Source organism: Nelumbo nucifera, chromosome 6 (genome assembly GCF_055504915.1).
Source record: "Nelumbo nucifera cultivar China Antique chromosome 6, China Antique-T2T, whole genome shotgun sequence".
Lineage (NCBI taxonomy): Eukaryota > Viridiplantae > Streptophyta > Magnoliopsida > Proteales > Nelumbonaceae > Nelumbo > Nelumbo nucifera.
Window position 1 is genome coordinate 57817963 of NC_142654.1, and position 19312 is coordinate 57837274.

The 19312-nt window shown below is 38.8% G+C and overlaps 1 protein-coding gene across 15 annotated transcripts in view; it reads right to left on the minus strand.

Annotated features, from left to right (window-relative positions):
• Window positions 1-1514: 1514 nt before the first annotated feature.
• Window positions 1515-19312, minus strand: part of LOC104602073 (phox domain-containing protein) — a 97113-nt gene continuing 79315 nt past the window's right edge. For 10 of the 15 annotated variants that reach the window (XM_088890429.1, XM_088890427.1, XM_088890440.1 and 7 more), the window contains 5 exons: window positions 18418-18497; window positions 16762-16897; window positions 3364-3541; window positions 2101-2183; window positions 1515-1979 (listed from right to left, as the gene is read on the minus strand). In XM_088890429.1, coding sequence (XP_088746555.1) covers window positions 1857-1979; window positions 2101-2183; window positions 3364-3541; window positions 16762-16897; window positions 18418-18497 — 600 coding nt within the window. In that variant the 3' untranslated portion in view covers window positions 1515-1856. Of the gene's footprint in view, window positions 1980-2074; window positions 2184-3363; window positions 3542-16761; window positions 16898-18417; window positions 18498-18668; window positions 18861-19312 lie in introns of those variants that run through there. The other 5 variants (XM_088890441.1, XM_088890430.1, XM_088890435.1 and 2 more) reach the window with 4 other exon arrangements.

The window sequence follows — 19312 nt, forward strand, 5'->3', positions numbered from 1 at the left end:
GCTACTATGTATTGATGGGGAAGGTTCATTTTAAAAGCACTAACTATGTCACTAAAACAATCCCCACCCACCCACAGTTGAACTGAAAGATCAACAAAAAATGCAAGCAACCACTACCTGTTTGAACAAACTAAGTTGCAGAAGTTTGCAACTATAAATGCTTTGTGATTGTTTTTTTTTTTCATGCAATTTTCCAGGGGGGGGGGGTAGCCCATTCCACATTCCCTTATGATTGTAAAGGGGCTCCTAATCAGCCAAGTTGTGAAGTTGTGATCCAGAAACCACTCAACCGTAGAACATAATAACGGACAGATAGCTGTATTGACAAGGAATCAGACATCATTATCCTTCGGGAGAGGGATTTTGGAATTTGAATTTGGTCCTCAAAGCCTTTTGCAGCCGTGAGGATGATCTTGTGAGGACCAAATACGATTTTGAGTTTGTGAATCTTAGCAATTATTTTCTCGACATCATTTTTTGCCTTCAATGATCATCACCCTCAAGATGAATATTTTCACGCTTATGGTTAAGACTTAAGAGATTATATAGCTACATAAAAGATAATCGGGGTGAGATTAATCGAATATAAAATTATGGCTCGAAGAATGGAGCTTCATCTTGATAAAAGTTAAGGCCTTAAACTTCCCCCAGTATGACAGTCCAAACTCCAAAGCAGTTTGCAAACTCATCAGCTCCAAATCTCGGGAGTGGTGCAAAAGTGCAAACTCACCGTAGGAGTCCTTGTGGACTGTAGAGAAAGAAATGGAACGCCTAATGTTCATAATCCATTGGCTTTGACAATTGGAAAACAGTTACTTTTGGGGGGCGTTCTTTTGGATTTTGAGAGGGAGAATATTGGTTAATGGTATTTTAGTTTCATTGACCAAGAACCTCATGTTCATTTTTCAGATTAATATGGGGACCAGGCAAAGTTTATTTTTCTGAGTATCACTTACCTACTCATCTCTTAGGTGGATAAATAACTTTCCCACCTACGAAGAAAGTTACTGACACTTGAATAAGATAAAAAAACTCCTTTTAATAATGGATTATTATGACTAAAATGGTCATTACCTTATTTACCTAAGAAATAAAAGAATATGGGTAAATGCACTTACCTAGGTAAATGTTTCCCAGGAAAAACTTACCTAGGTAATTGCATTTACCCAGGTAAATAATTTACCAAAAAGTGAACGGGGCCTTGAAGGTAAAAGTGATAACCACAAAGGGCACGGTCAGAGACTCAAATGTTTTGTCTCACAATCACTCTTAACAATTTCACAAAAGAAATTGAAAATTGTATTTGGCATGCTTATTGCAATCCGACTTCTCTACTCCATAGAGTATGTGGATTTCATCTTGAAACTCTCAAGGGAAGAATGTGATACTTGGTAACTTTGGTGTGATTCTAACGACCGTAGTAGGTGTACAGAGGTCATACAACCAAAACAAGTTCATGAAATATCTAAAGATAAAGCATTATCTTATAAAGATTTAGAACTTAGACGTACTTCAGATGGAAAACTGAAAAGAACTATTGCTTCAATTTGAATCCAGCATATGATATCTAAGCTAAACAATGTTTCTTGTGTTGGTTGAAACGGTTATACACTACTGTACAGACTCCAAATACTATCTTTACAATTAGAATAAGATGGAAGGCACCCTACATTTGTGATAGGTTCCACCCTATTACAAATGTACAAATGGCCTAAAAGTGATAGCGCCTGGATAACCCAGAACAGGATTGCATCGGACTTGGAAGAGATTGTGGCTTTGAGCCTTCTTAGCATTTGGAAAAGTGATAAGAGGCTATTCACGGAGCATAAAAGGCTTGGCACTGATCCTCAACTTTCCTATGCTGGTTGAACATGCATACTCTCATGCATATTCAGAATAAGAACGTGCAGCTCAGGGAAGACAGAAATGAGTAGCAGTTCCAACATTCCATATGCAAGTTGCTTCATACAGATATTAGACTGCAGTACACAACAAATACAGCATGCTCCTTCATGAAAAGTTGGAGAGCAGAACAAAATATGTATCAACAGGAACTTAGTACAAGACAGTTCACCATGCATAGGTTTATCAGAGGCTTGCCTGAAGGAAATAATAAATGTCTTTTGCACAGCATCTATACTGTTTGTGCCCAATCAAACTAACTAAGGCAGTTGGAGCTCCATCTAACATCAAGATGTTTCAGTTAGTCATGCTTATGTTAGTAAGATAGCTTCCTATCAAAGAAACTAAGAGGCCGATGTGTGAAAGAAGGGGGGGGGGGGGGGTAATTCCCTCAAAATAGAAGAAACTTAACATAAAGATAGAAAGTTATAATGGAACTCCATGGAATGTTAAACAAAAAGAACAGATGAACATCTGAAACAAAAGAAATCATAATGAACAATTACACAATGAAGAAAATTATAGTGCTGGTAAGAAGGTTTAGTATAGTGCCCAGGTCAAGTCAGGTAAGCGGTTCAGTATGAGTCTGGATCTATTATATTAGTTTAGTATTTGTGTCAAGTTATTGGTTTATGTTTCTGTTTCTACTTTAGGTTGGTTAAGCCTTCCCTATTTATTCCTTTATTAGGGGTGACCATTTATAGCCCAGCCCAGCCCAGAAATTTCTGGACTTGGGCCTAGGTTTTGTGTCCAATTTTAAACATATAATATATTTCATATAATATAAAATATTATATACATTTATATTTTCTATATAAAATCATAGGCCCAACATAGCCTGGGCCATGGTCACCCCTGACTTTACTCTGTCTGGGTGAGAGAGGGATACAACTGAGGGTTCTTATTCAATTTTCTAAAATAATGGCATTATGTAGGCTAACCAAGTTATAATTCTCTCTCTCTCATACATGTTATATTTACTATTTAATGTTATATAGTATCTAATAATTTTTAAACCTTTTTTTTGTGTCATATAATAAAAAATATTATATACATTTTATATTTTATATTTAAAATCATAGGTCCAGCATGGCCTGAGCCATGATCACCCGACTTCGCCGGCCATCTTCTATATGTCATTTGCTTTTGCAAAACGACAGACACAAATTTATACAATTCTCAAACCCAAGATATAACATTAAACTTTCAATTTATATCACCAAAAGATACAACAGAACAAGAAGAGTAGTTTAAGAGGATTCCAAAAATAAAACTCGGTATGATTTTAGGTCCTTAGGTAAAGCAAACAAAATTTTCAATTGGTATGGAAAACATGGTAAAGACATCCATTCTCCCATTAGAATGTTTATCAATAGAAGGCAGGAATTCATGCTTAATACTATTTAAGGGAAGAATTAAATCGCCACAAAGAATTAAAAAGAGGAAGATATAAATACTCACCAAGGATCATTTTTTCAACATCACTTGCTCTACGAGTTGCCTCAAGTTGTAGTTCAAAAGACCCTGGTTCAGAGATCCTATTTCCAGCTAAATTGTTTGAGCTATATTCTGGTTTCTTATTAAATTGAGAGTCATCACCTTGATTATTAAGGAAAAATGTGCCATCGGGCCAAAGAACCTAATAAAAGAGACAGAGAAAGAAGTTAGAGAAAATAATATAGGAACTTTAGCTCTTTCTTGTTAACATAAAACAGTTTTATTACGGAATGAATATTCTAGAATTTCTTCTGTATCCAAATTTCAAATTATTGCCAAGGATGAGACTTTTAATTTATCCAACAGAAAATATAAAACTGAATGTATTAAGGACACCTACAAGCTAGGATTATTTTTCAAAAGAAATCCTCCAATGCCTTGACAGACAAGATATATTCAACAGAATGCTACAAATATCTCAATAATAAGGAAAAGATGAGTATGAGCACTCTAGCTACGAAGCCTCGTGTATAGAGAGAAGGGAAGCCTGAAAACTAATGCAAAGGAGAAACAACAGCAATGAGGCTCCTCTCCACTTTCACAATGATGATTTCTAATTTTGATATCCATATTTTTCCTCCCTAGTGCAGAAAACAGGAAAAAGGGTGAGGAAAAAGAACTTGACACCCGTATTTAATAAGCCTCTTTGAGTTCAATATTTAATTAAAGAGAAAAAAAATTGTGGACTAAATCCCCCCCCCCCTGTCTTTTAAACATGCCTTTGGAGGGACAGAACAAAAAATCACATATTTACTGCTCTAAAGGATTCATAGAATTAGCTTGGAATAGTATATTAAAATGGAGAGGAAAAAGAACTTCACACCTGTATTTGATAAGCCTCTTTGAGTCAATATTTAGATCAAAGAGCAAAAATTGTGTGCTAAATGTCCCCGTCTTTTAAACATAACATTGGAGGGCCAGAACCAAAAATAATATATTTACTGATCTAAAACGTTCATAGAATTAGCTAGGAAGAGTATTTTAAAATGATTGGTTTTAAGATAAACTCATGTTGTAATCTGTCAAAGATAACCCATGAAGGAAGAAAAAACGAAGAGAAGTGGAGAAGTCAGAATGAGAAGAATGAATCTGTTGAGTCAGTGGGGCGCCCTCTGACCCTTTTATATTAATAAAATAAAAATTACAAAGAGGTCCCTGAGAATAGAATAATTACAGGATGACCCCTTGTGCCTAGAACATACAAAAAATACCCCTTACAACACCCCCTCAAGTTGGGTTATAGATATAGATATCATGCACAACCAACATACTACATAGCTCTTCATCACAGAAGAAGAGAGAAAGCTGAAGAGGAGTAAGGGTGATGGGTCCAAGAAGCTTATTGTGCCAAGTCCCTGAAGAAATCTGATTGCTGTGTTGACGAAAGAGAAAGAAGAGGAGAAAAAATAGGGTTTTCTATGACAGGTTATGCTCTGATACGATGTAACCTATCAAAGATAACCCCCATGAAGGAAGAAAGAAATTAAGAGAAGAGAAGAGAAGTCAGAATGAGAAGAATGAATCTCTTGAGTCAGTGGGGCACCCTCTGACCCTTTTATATTAATAAAATAAAAATTACAAAGAGGTCCCTAAGAATAGAATAATTACAAGAAGACCCATTGTGCTTGAAGAAAACAGACCTTGAGAGTTCGGCAATGAGGGTTTTGAGAATGAGAGTTTCGAACTTACTCTCTCTCTAACACCCTAACACTATTTTATTAAGATAAACTTTGAATAATTACAAGGAGGCCCTTAGTTGGGCAAGAATTTACATAGAACATAACATAGAAAGGATGGGCCCAGAGTAAGGCCCATTACAGACAAGAACATAAACAGTAAGAAAGAATAAAAGAATAAAACAGCCTATGGGCCATTCGACCCATCTTCTCTACACTCCCCCTCAAGCTGAGCATAGATGTCAATCATGCCAAGCTTGCCAATATCATGCTGAAGTTTTGCCTTGGGAATGCCTTCGGTGAGAAAATCTGCCAACTGTCCTTCAGATGTGATGAAAGGAAGACATACTTCACCCAAAGAGACCCTTTCTCTAATGAAGTGTCGATCAACTTCAATATGCTTAGTTCTATCATGTTGCACTGGGTTGTGAGCAATGTTGATGGCAGCCTGATTATCACAGTACAACATCATTGGCTTGTCATGTTCAACCCCAAGTTCCTCCATCAATGATTTTAGCCATAAAAGTTTAGAGACTCCATGTGCCATGGCCCTGTATTCTGCTTCAGCTGAAGATCGAGCAACAACCGATTGTTTCTTGCTTCTCCAAGAAACAACATTACCAGCCACCAAGCTGCAATACCCAGAAGTAGATCTTCTGTCATCAATGTTTCCAGCCCAGTCAGCATCGGTGTAGGCTTCAAGTTTCATGTGACCATGCTTGGAAAACAGAATTCCCTTTCCTGGGGAGCCCTTCAAATAACACAGGATTCGCTCTGCTGCTGCCATGTGAGTGTCTCGAGGAGCATGCATGAATTGGCTAATACAACTGACTGCATATGCAATATCTGGCCGAGTCATGCATAGGTACAGAAGTTTCCCAAGAAGCCTCTGGAAGATTCCTTTGTCTTCTAACAGTGTCCCATCTGGGCAGAGAGTTTATGACTCATATCAATAGGAGTAGCAACTGGTCTAGCGCCCATCTTCCCAGTTTCAGAGAGCAAGTCAAGAACATATTTCCTTTGGGAGATAAGAATCCCATCCTTGGATCGAGCAACTTCTATGCCAAGGAAGTATCTCAGTTTCCCCAAATCTTTAATCTCAAACTCTGTATGGAGGAAAGATTTGAGATCATGAATTCCTGAAACATCATTACCAGTCACTACAATATCATCTACATAAACAATGAGGTATACTGCCAGAGGTCCACTCCTCTTCACAAAAAGAGTATGATCAGACTGTGTCTGCACATAACCAAAGTTAACAAGTGCTGTTCTAAACCTCTCAAACCATGCTCTAGGGGACTGTTTTAGTCCATAAAGTGATTTCTTCAGTCTGCATACCTTTCCTTGCATATCAGTTCCATACATCCCTGGAGGAAGAGACATATAAACCTCCTCATGTAATTCACCATTCAGAAATGCATTCTTCACATCCAATTGATAAAGGGGCCAGTCAAAGTGTGCAGCTAAAGATAGAAGAACCCTCATAGATGTCATCTTGGCAACAGGTGCAAATGTCTCCAGATAATCAATCCCATATGTCTGTGTATAGCCTTTTGCAACCAGCCTGGCCTTGTACCTTTCAATGGTACCATCAACTCGATATTTGATGGTAAAGACCCACTTGCAACCGACTGGATCCTTCCCTTCAGGCAAATCAACCACTTCCATGTGTCATTCTTGTGTAGGGCATCAATTTCAGATCTCATAGCATCCCTCCATTCTGGAATATTAAGAGCTTCTGACACAGACCTGGGAATAGGGTTAGAAGCAACAGAAGATAGATAGGCAAAGTATGAAGGAGAAAGCAACCTGTAAAAAAGGTGCTTGGAAATGCAGTGAGCAGTGCACTTCCGTTTTCCTTTCCTAACAGCAATGGGAATATCAAGGTCAGGGAAGGATGACTCCAAGGGTGCTGAAACAATACCTGTTGTCTCATTTGTGACTGGAAGTGTATGAGGCTCATGTGTTGTGGGAGAAACAACCTGCCCATTTCTGGATCTTTGCCTTTGATACACCTTGGGATTGAGGATAGGACGATGAGGTAAAGGAGGAAGAACACTGGGACAGGGAGAATGAAACGACTTATCCGCCCTTGATTCATTTGAAGGAGAAGTAGACTTGTCAAAAGACTCAACTGGAACAGGAAGAGGAAGAGCAAACACCTATGACAAATCCTCCCCCTGTGGACAATGTCCTTCCCGAGAGGAACCATAAAAGGGAGAAAACTCATTAAAGGTGACGTCCATTGAGACATACCGAGTGCCAGTCTTTGGATCAAAACAACAGTAACCCTTCTGTGTGGGGGAATAACCAAGGAAGATACACTTGTGGGATTTTGGTTCAAATTTATGCCTTTGGACACTTGGAACATGTACATAACAGGTGCAGCCAAAGACACGAAGAGGAATAGGAAAAAGGTCCTTGTCCGGATGAAGGAGATTGAAGGGAGACTTAAACCCTAAAACCCTAGATGGCATACAGTTTATAATGTAGGTAGCAATGAGAACGGCATCACCCCAAAACCTTGTAGGAACATGTGAGGCAAATAAGATACTTCTTGCAACTTCAACAATATGCCTATTTTTTCTCTCAGCAACTCCATTCTGTTCTGGGGTCCTAGCACAGGAGCTTTGATGAATAACCCCCATGTCAGAGAGATAGCAGGATAGGTTCTTCTCAAAGTATTCTTTTGCATTGTCAGATTTGAAGAATTTAATCCTAGTATCAAATTGGGTTAGAACAAATTCATGGAATTGTCTTACAAGTCTTGGAACTTCATCATGGGATTTCATCAGGAATATCCAAGTGAACCGAGAAAAGTCATCAATAAACAAGATAAAATATTTGTAGCCACCCATGGAGGGTAAGTGGTAAGGCCCCCACACATCAGAGTGCACAATATTAAAAGGAAAAGAAGATCTTTTATTACTCAAAGGATAATTGTTTGTACAACATTTTGATAACTCACAAGACTCACAATGAAGACTGGACAAACTAATTCCCTTAAACAGTTCAGGGAATAGATGACTCAAGGTAGAAAAAGACAGATGACCCAAACAACGATGACACAACATAATCCGACTAATAGACTTTGAAGAAACAGACCCAAAAGCAACATTCCTAGGATGATCAGTGCATTGTCCCGGAGTATCAAGCAGGTATATTCCGTTCGCCTCATGGCCACTCCCAATCACCTTCCGAGACTCCAAATCCTGAAAAACACAGTAGGAAGGAAAGAAGGTTACACAACAGTTGAGTGACTTGGTTAGACTACTTACAGACAACAAATTTGTATTTAGTCTAGGTACATGAAGTGCAGAAGGTAAGAACAAGGAATTTGTAGCCTTGATGGTTCCCTTGCCAGAAATAGGAGCAAGTGAACCATCGGCTAAAGTGATTTTATCACGTCCAGGAAGCAAGTCATATGAAACAAACAGGGTAGAAAGGTTGGTCATATGATCAGAAGCACCTGAGTCAATAATCCAAGGGATCTTAAGATTACCTGAAGTGGTTGCATGATTGGCAAAGGCCCTTGTACCTGAATGAGCAAATGCAGAAGGAGCTGAATTTCCTGAAGGGTTGGAAGAAGTCACATCCTCTAGATGACTGATCATCTTTCCAAACTTTTTATATTTTGCTTTCATGGCTGCCAACTGTGCACATGCAGACATTTCTTCAGTATAGTACTTATCACTATCTGACCCAACAATCACATTTGCACTCCCTGTCCCTTTACTATCATGTTTTTTCTGAAATTGAATTGGAACAAGATCAGGATGTAATTTCCAGCACTTATCTTTGGTGTGCTTCGGCTTCTTGCAGTACTCACGTATCACTTCTTTCTTTCCAAAGCCACTAGAAGTCCCAGCAACCCTTTTAGATTTAATCCCCATATTTGCAAAGTGATCACTAAAACCAACCCCTTGAACCTGGATAACCCTCCTGCTCTCTTCACTGCTCACCAATGCATAAGCTTGTGACAATGTGACACTCTCCTTGGATAGAATATTCTGCTTTGTGATATCATATTCTGGGTTTAGTCCGGTTAAGAACTCAAACACCTTGTTTCTTTCAACCAGTTTCCTGTAGGTCTCTGCATCATTAGTGGTGTCCCAGGTTATAGCTTCTATCAAGTCTATTTCTTGCCACAAAGACTTCAAAGTTGAGAAGTATACAGATAATGGTTTCTCCCCCTGTCTCAGATTCTTCACATCACTTCTCAACTTGTAGGCTCTAGCCACATTTAGTTTTTGGGAATAGGTTTCAGCAACACTATCCCAGATTTCCTTTGTTGAATTCATCCATAGATAGTGTTGGCTGATCTGTGGCTGCATCGAGTTCACAAGCCACCCAATAACAGTGTAGTTCTCTTGGATCCATGAAGAAAGTGGTTTGAGAGGCTCACCCAATAACAGTGAGTTCACAAGTCTATTTCCTTTGTTGAATTCCCCGTGCATGGTTTGAGAGGCTCTGTGGGGCCATGAAGAAAGTGGGGTACACTCAGAGTGGTGCAGACCATACCTTGTTCATAAGGAGACAGGATAGCAAACTTACTGCACTCATTGTTTATGTGGATGATATGGTAATTACCGGGAATGACTTGGAAGAGATAAAAAGACTGAAGGAGTTTCTAGCTTCTGAATTTGAGATCAAAGACTTGGGTCATTTGAGATATTTTCTTGGGATTGAAGTTGCCAGGTCAAGAGAGGGAATCTACATATGTCAGTGGAAGTATGTTCTTGACCTCCTAGAGGAAACAGGCATGATGGGGTGTAGGCCAGCAGATACTCCAATGGAACAGAACCATGGCCTGTAGGAATCAGTAGGGGAGAACTACTATGATAAAGAGAGAGATCAAAAATTGGTAGGGAAGCTGATATACTTATCCCTCACTCGGCCAGATATTGCTTATGCTGTGCATGTTGTCAGTCAATTTATGCACTCTCCAAAGATTCCTCATATGAAAGCAGTTGAAAGGATTCTCAGGTACTTGAAGACTTGCCCAGGGAAGGGAATTCTCTTCAGGAAAAACAATAGAATTGAAATTGAAGCCTACACTGATGCAGATTGGGCTGGGTCTGTTGGAGACAGGAAGTCAACCTCGGGTTACTGTACATTTGTGGGAGGAAACCTAGTCACATGGCGCAGCAAGAAGCAGAATGTAGTGGCTAGATCAAGTGCAGAAGCAGAGTATCGAGCTATGGCCCACGGGGTTGCTGAACTCTTATGGCTCAGAACTCTTCTTAATGAACTTAGCATTAAGGCTGAAGGTCCTCTCAGGCTGTATTGTGACAATAAAGCTGCCATCAACATTGCCAACAATCCCGTGCAGCATGACAGGACAAAACATATTGAGATTGATCGGCACTTTGTTAGAGAAAGAATTGTCTCGGGTGAACTCTGTGTGCCTTATACTCCATCTGAGATGCAAATTGCGGATGTACTGACTAAAGGGCTGGCAGCAGCAAAGTTTAGGGACATGCTTGGCAAGCTAAACATGATTGATATCCATGCTTAGCTTGAGGGGGAGTGTTGGATTGAAGTCTTTGTATGTATGAGTATTCGGCTGATAAGAGTTCTTATTAGCCTATACTTAAGTTTAAGTTGTCCTGTACTGGGCCTTTGTTAATGGGCCTAATCCTGTTTAATGTTTTAAGTTGTCTGGGTGTCCCATCACTAATCAGGGGCATTCTAGTAACTTCCTGTATCATTGTACTACACCATAATATAAATAATAGTACTGTCGACTGAGAAGAAAGTTCGACATTCCTGCATCTCTTCTTCTTCTTCTTCTCTTTTCTGCTACTTCGGCTACAGTAATTTAGCTTTCAAAAAAATACCCTACAGAGCCTTTTGGGTAACCTATAAATAGGCAACGACTGGTTTTAGATTCCAATTTGTCAGCACTTGTTCTTTTAACATGTTCCGGACAACCCCAAATCTTCGAGTGTCTCACACTTGGTTTCTTACTGGTCCAAAGCTAATAGGGAGTCTTTGGAACGGATTTGGTTGGAACCCGGTTCAGCACGTATATCGCATTCTCTAATGCGTAATCCCAAAAGGATGTGGGTAATTCCGAGTGTACGAGAAGTGATCGGATCATATCCAATAAAGTCCGGTGCCTCCTCTCTAACACACTGTTTAATTGCGGTGTAGCAGGAGGAGCTAGCTGTGATGCTATCCCATTTTCCTTTAAGTAGTCCCTGAATTCATCAGAGAGATATTCGCCTCCTCGATCTGATCGAAGGGCCTTAATGTGTCTCCCAAATTGTTTCTCGACTTCTTGCCTGAACTCTTTGAACTTTTCAAAGGATTCAGACTTGTGTCTCATTGGGTACACGTAACCATACCGAGAGTGATCATCAGTAAATGTTATGAAATAAACGTGCTAGTTACGTGTCCTAACATTCATGGGACCACATACATCGGTATGTATAAGGTCAAGCGTGCCCATTGATCTTTCAGGCTTACCATTAAATGGTCATTTCATCATCTTACCCTAAAGGCAAGGTTCACAGGTTGGGAAATCTTCTACAGTTAGAAAATCCAAAAGACCATCCTTTACCAACCTTGTGATACGATCTATGTTAATGTGGCCAAGTCGGTAATGCCACAGTCACATGGGTTAATTGTATCACGGGTTCTTCTCTTGGGTTTATTATTCGATGTAGTTTCGGTTATATTTGTTTCTAGAGAAGGATGGAGAAAGGGGCTGATCCTGTCACTATGATCACCCACTCATATGAATTCTCGGACTGTCCCAACATGCCCAAGTTTTGACCCCCTCTAAAGATCTCACTGATTGGCATATCAAAGACAGCCCAATCCGACACCTAGTGCAGTATCATAATTGAGTCTAGGGGTCAGGTGTAACATTCCAGTTTTGCCCATCTATCTCCAAGGTCCAGGGCAATACTAGAATTTTGGTCCGGTTCAGGGTTTCAAGAAAAACCCACACTGCATGTACCTCAGGTCTCACCCTGACAGCTGAGACATGCCACCCCAACCAACTTGGCGGTACATCAGTGAGCCTTGACAGGATAAATCTCCCTAGATCTATCCAACGACTGTGAAGATTCTAAACTAACACGAGTCTCATATGTGTCCAGTTTAAGGGTATTACACAGAAACATACCATAATAACATGAATCAAATATGTACTTTATTCATTTACAATAAATGTCATAATGTACATCATGTTGATTGGAGCTAAGGGCATACACTGTCTAACACTGGATGCAGCTTCCAACAAGTGTATTTAGTATGTTTAGGCTTCTTGCAATATTCATAAACATTTTCTTCCCAATGTTGGCCTTGGCTTCATCCCGACATTAGCATAATGATCCATTTGTGGCTCTACAGACTGAACATGTCTCCTGCTCTCCTCACTATTCACCATAGCATAAGCTTGAGATAAGTTCACCTCATCCTTCGCCAAAATATTCTGTCTCATAATATCATACTCCGAGTTGAGTCTGATAAGAAACTCAAAAACTCGACTTCTTTCCACCAACTTCCTATGTATTTCAACATCCTTTGTACACCTCCAAACCACAGTTTCCATCAAATCAATCTCCTGCCAAAGAGATTTTAGCATGGAGAAGTAAACGGCTAAGGGTTTCTTTCCTTGTCTCAGATTATTCACATCATTCTTCAATTTGTAAGCCCGGGCAACATTTAATTTTTGGGAATAGGTCTCTGTGACACTATCCCACACCTCCTTTGCAGTTTTCATCCACAACTAGAGCTGGCTAATATGTAGCTGCATAGAATTCACTAACCAACCCACTATTATGTAATTCTCCGACATCCACCTCTCATAGGAGGGTCATCCTCCCTCGATTTCTTCTTGCTCCCATGTATCTTAATAGACTAAGACCAGGCTAAATAATTGGTGCCATCCAGCTTCATAGTGGTCACTGCCCCAAAAGGATTCTCCATTGACCCCCCATGTCCAAACTCGGAATCAAGAGGGTGAAACGAAGATCAAAATAAGTCTCAACTAAGCTAGAATTTCCATGCCAAGCAAAAAACTACTCTTCAAACATCCAAATCTAGAGTTTTATAGGATCCGCTCAAATGGGAGAAGAGGAAAAAGTTCAACTACTCCTACCAGAGGTTCCAAAACCCTTTCCAACTCAATTCACCCTTATTGAAAACCAAAGGGCTACCCTTTGATCCCCAAGTGCCAGCTTCAAAGTGTCTCTAGGACCCGTAACTAGTTTTCTCCAGTTCTTTAGGGTTTTTGGGAAAGAACTCCAAGAACCTGTTTTTGGGAAAAAACTCCAAGAACCTGCCTTGGGCTTCAACTGGAGATGAAAAACTCTTCACTAAACCTCTCCAAAAAACCCTCCCAACTGGGCTACCTAAGCTACTCCCTAATCATCCGATTAATTCTCCATACACATTGTGTATGGGCAAAGAAAGAAGAAAGAAAAGGTGAGAACCTGCTTTGATACCAAGTTGTAATTCACACCTGTAATAATTTGAATTAAAAGAAAAGAAACAATAGAAAGGAAGGAGATTGAAGAGAGAGAAGTGATGAAGGAAGAAGAGGAGAGAGTAGTTCAAAACCTCTCATCAGCCCCCAATAATTTCTTGTATTCTTTTGTTGTAAAAAATAAGGACAATTACATGAGTGCCCTTAGTAGGGCGTCCATCACTAAAGATAGCAATAAAAAACAATAAAAAAAGAGAAAAAAGGCCCATTACCTACTAACACAAGTTATAAACATAACTTAAAGAAAAACAATGAAACTAAGGTCCATTATCTCTACACGGGTCAGCTATGGTTTTAAAACCATGGAATTTTCAGCTGAATGTCCTCAAAGAGGCCTTTGAACTTCTTGATTTTATTTTTGAAGAACGAAGGAGTCCTTTCGTTTTGTTTCGGCTAGCTTATAACTACCTAGGTCCTAATGCATTTGGTAAACATAATTGCTACATGAAAGTCTCAAGCACCTATTGTAAAACTTAAATTAATGGAATGGTGGAAACTTAGAGTGGTCCATTATCTGCTTCCCTTTAGTGTTGGAGGGGATAGTGTCCTCTCAAAGAGCAAATCTCAAGAAGAGAAGACAGTGAGAGAGAATAGAGAAGAGATTAAGGGAGAAAATGATAGATATGGAAGTATAAGGGACAAAATGATAGATATAGAGGTATAAGGGACAAAATGAAAGAGGTGCTTGTTAGCTCGATTAAAGGAAGAATGTCACTTTGAACTCTGCGCAGGGGATTGCTTTTGTATTAGTCCCTTTTGTGCACTATTTTTGTAATTTATAGCTTTTGTATTAGCTTCATCTGGCCTGGTAATTGTACCATTCAAATGACCTTCTAGACCCTTTCCCTCAACAAAGAAATCAAAATGAAACTTCCACATACTGTAGTTAGTTCCATTGAACTCCACAGGTATCACATCAACCTTATCAGCCATCTAGGTTAACAGTTTTCAGTCTAAAATGATAACAGAAATGAGTCCGAGGCTGAGGAGGAGAAACAAGAAGCAGTTCTTCACGTAAAACTAATTAGAAAGTCTTCTAAACACCAGAACAAGTATCCAATAGCCAAATAAAATGTGGTTCTCGAAAATAATAATCCAAACAACTAGGTTTTAGGACTAATAATCCAACAAAATGGAAGGTTGCAGACCTGCTGCACTAAAGAAGGGATCAAAACCCTTCTAGAACACAGTAAATCTTCAAACCAATCAGTGGAACACCTAAAGTAGGTCAGGGAAACACAAACTTTAGAGTACAAGGCTGAACACAACAGCCAAATGGAAGAAATCACAAAAAAACACTCACCTGGTATGCGTTCTTTTTTTCAGAAAAAGTGACCCCTCTTGTTCAGACCAGAACTTCCTCATCAAAAATTCAATCTTCACAAGATTTTACAGGTATAACAAAGAGGTTAGGGCGACCCAAGATGCAAAATCCGAGCCCCAACAGATAGCCAATCAAGAGAGAGTGAGAGAGAGAGAGAGAGAGAGAGAGCAAGAACACAGATTCCTAGGATGTTTTTCCCAAAAAACGCAGTTCACCTTGTACTGATCGAAACAGTCACAAAGACAAACCTTAGCAGCTTCAACAGGTCGATTTGAACACCCTAGCCACAGTCTTAACAACCAAGAATGAAAGCTTGGCTCTGATACCATGTCAACTAGAGAGTTCAAACAAGAGGAAGACGAACAGTTTCAAGGTGTCAATAGAACAGTCCACCCCCACCCTAAAGAGCACCTATTAGATTAAGAAAATATGTACAAATACAAAAATTTCCATAAAGGGCTGAAAGGTAAAAAGAACAAATACAGAGGCTACAAACTACAAAAATAGTGTACAAAAGGGATTATGATGAAATTATACATCATTCTTAGATTCTCCACATGTGATACGGTCCAAAACTCTGACAATAGCATGGATGCTCCTATTTGCTGTGTTCGAAATAAGAGTGAATCCGTTGAGGACTTCGAAGCTGTGATTCTAAAGGAGATAGCTAGTATGTCATCTATGGGATCTAATTCTTCTGTGAAAGAAGTTTCGAATGGCACTAATGAGATTCACAGAGAAGTTGAGACTGGGTTGAAGGAGAGGGAGAAGGACTCGAGAGGGTTCATTGCTGACGAATTAGGAGGTGATCATGGTTCTGGTGATGGAGGAAGCGGAAATTTTGGCGAGAACCATTGTGCCCTGCCCCACACCAAGGGAGTTGTTGCTGATCATTGTTACTTCAAGGAGATGGTGATTGGAAGGATAGATGTGGATTTGGGTAGGAGGGGAGAGGCTAGAAAGATTTAGATGTGGTTGAATCAGTGACCTCCAAACAATCTCATGGAGCTTTTGGAGTAAGATATTCTCATGCTGTTCATGTCACCAAAGTCTTTTCTCATTTGAAATGTGGATTGGTCGGTACTGGTCTACAAAGAACTACCAAGAGAGTGTATAAGAGAAGGGGCAGTGAGACAACTAAGTTGAAAAATGAAGCTACTGATGATTAGGATTCTCTAGCTACAATTGGGGACTCGTCAGAAGGAAGAAGCAATAGATAACGAATCTGTTTCTATTGCAAGTGACTGTGATAGAATCCTTGAGAGGAAGGTGGAGAAAACCAGAAGTATCTCTATTGAGGAAGTGGCTAAGAAAGACATAGAGATTGTCAAAAGCCTGGGCTTGTTCTTCTGGGGTGGCGAGGAGTTCACCGGGAAAGTCTTTGAAGAGTTTGAGAGGAGAAAGAGGGAAGAAATCTTGAAGAAAGGGGTAAATGGAGGTGGGGGTGGGATGATGATGATGATGGTTAGGAGGTTTTTGAAGAGAAGATTAGGGTCGTATTTCCGCTAGGCTCATTTTGATCGCGTTGCGGTCGATCAATTGTGAAGTTGTCTGAGGATATGTTCCTAGAGGAGTTAGTTTCTTTATTTTAATAGTCTTCTAGTTGGTTGATGTTTTGTGAAAGATGTGTCTTAGTTAGCCATCTTCTCTCTTGGGTGATATCTTATCACCTTCCTTCTGTATTCTCTTTTATTTTTAATGAATTTTTTATTGTACTTTTCAAAAAATAAAAAGGCTCCTAAAAGCATAAGGAATCATATGATGCATAAATGAAAACTAATGGCAATATACTTTGCACCGGCTGAAGCTTAAGTTGCTAGCTTGTGATATCTTGCTCAAAAAGAAATGGTAGTCCTTACATCTTGAACCCAATGGATCCCTTTAGCAATAATGTCATCTCTCTGAAGCCAATAGATTTGCCTAATGACCAAGTCATCAATAGCATCTTCCATCATCAACTGTAAAATCTGCTTTGAAAACCAGAAGACCTGTCTACTGAATAAAGTAGGATATAGATGTACAAGGTTAATCAGTTAAACTATGTAAAAAGAATATCAGAAAATTGTATGCCATTCAAGGCTTAGTGAAAGTTATATCAGTTAACATTTTCCAAAGGAGAAAAGAAAGGAGTAGCAACCTTTAAGAAAGAAAATTCCAAAATACTACAGAATTCCCAATGACATAAAGTTGTATATCTAACCATTCACAGATAAAGTCAGTACTTAAGAAATGAAAGACAGATATGTAAGGATGATCAGGGAAATTCTACAAATCCAATGCTGCTCAAGTATTGATTTTTCAGAACATTAGAACCACGTTAACTTGAGAATTTACTAAGAAACTTTAACAGATAAACCAAAATGTTACAAGGATTCAAGGGGGTCAGTAAAGCTCCGGAAAATCAACTGGAATTCGAGCAACAATAAAGACATGTACGAAAAAAATGGCAAGGAAAAGAAAAGGATAACATCTTTTGTGTTGGAGAACCCACCCTAATCATGGTTCATGTGAATTATCACATTGAAAAAATAAAGAAAAAAAGAATGAGTATCAAATGTTGAAAACTCTGGATATGTCCATCCAAAGCATTGTTACTTTAAACCATAATATTAAAGGGTCTCTCTCAATTAGCACGTGGTATTGTTACACCAACAATCTCTACTCTTTTTAGCAAACGAACAATTTCAGTGAAATCTTTCAATTTCTTATATTACTATGTTGAACTCTTTGTGTTCCTCTATCCATAAAGTACACTGAATACATAGAAATGGCTACAACAGAATTTCTGTTATTCATATTATTGTGATATTAACAGCTACTCTAGGAGGAATGTTTTTATGTGGTGCTAACAATTTATATGTTTGTAGCTTTAAAATGTTTTAATTTATAATCCTACATATTGTTTGGATATACCGAGAGAATGGTAATGATGCTACTATAAAATATTTACTCATACGTGGGGCAAGTTCTTTTCTAGTTGATGGTTTCTCTTGGCTATATAGGGTTTTTCGAGGGAGATGGCTTGAACCTAGTTTACAGCTCAAGCAAGCATTGAAAGTATAATATAAGCCCAAGGCAATCTTTAAATGAGATCAGATGACCTTCCATAGGTTTTCTTTTATTTCTTTCTAGTTTTCATCTCTGTTTGTTTTTTTGTTGGGGGGAACCTTTGAAATAACAATTCCTTTTAGACCTTGAGCCATTTCTTTGCTAGTTGCTATCTTATCAGCATCACAACATCCCTGGGCATCATATATATAAAACTCTTTTTCTTCTTCTTGGTGGAGTATGGGACCTTTGGACGGCATCGAGCCTGGGGCCTTTGGATGGGCCCATTCAAATTTTAGCAAATTCCAAACCCAAGTCCACTCAAGTTGCAGCCCTAGAAAATATAAAGCCACAAATTCCACTTTCTGACACAGCCCCTTGGTATGATTTTCTGGGTACTGATTTTCAACAACAATTAAGGGAAAAAAAACTAATTATTGAAATGAGGTAGGTCTATACCAGCTCACCTTAGCCAACCTCTTGTCTCAAGCTGGAATATCTTAGCAACTAAATTCAATAATGGCAAACTAACATTAGGTGGTGCCCACTGCAAGAAGTCAGAGTATAAACGTGTCAAAAGAGGATCACATATAACCCCCAAACTAAGATGCTTTAAGGAAAATGAATAAATAAACCAAAAAAGCATATTTTTGAGCCACATGTACTGATAAAAATTAGGACTTTTATAAGCCAACAATTATATAAACCAGCTTTCTACCTAATTCTGCCTTCTTAAGACTGGTAAAATCTTGGACTGACATGAGTGAGAACATTGGCTGGAGTCTGAGAGAAGCCTTAAAAGAAAAATAATATTGCCAGGGGTGTCAGTATCCAATCTACCCCTCCCAGTTTGTCAGGACCATTATTGTGTAAACGCCCTATGTAATTGAACAATAAGACAATAATAAACCTGTAGAAAATAAACCCCGCATGTTCCACACATGCCCAAAGACCACTTAGTACTGTCATGTCTTCCTTATGCTCAAATTTGCCATTCAAATTCTATACCATGCTAGACATAATGTAAAGATCATATTAGAAACAAGCTACTAGAAAACAAAAAAATTAAAAAATTAAGAAAAAAACATTTGAATAGAAAATACTAGATGTTTGCATGGAAACTAACCCAGATCTTTTGTTCTAACCAAAAAGAGCCGGCTATAAATAATTAACTTCCATGTTTGTGAGTCCAACAATGCTATAGTTTTATCATGAAACCAATGAAGCCAAGTAAAATTGATATGATATAACTTAAAACTAGGTAAAATGATACTTATGTAATGCACAAAACTACACATATCATGTTGTATATATGCCTAGGCATATGGAAGAAGGAAAGCCAAATCCTATCCTTTGAAGAAG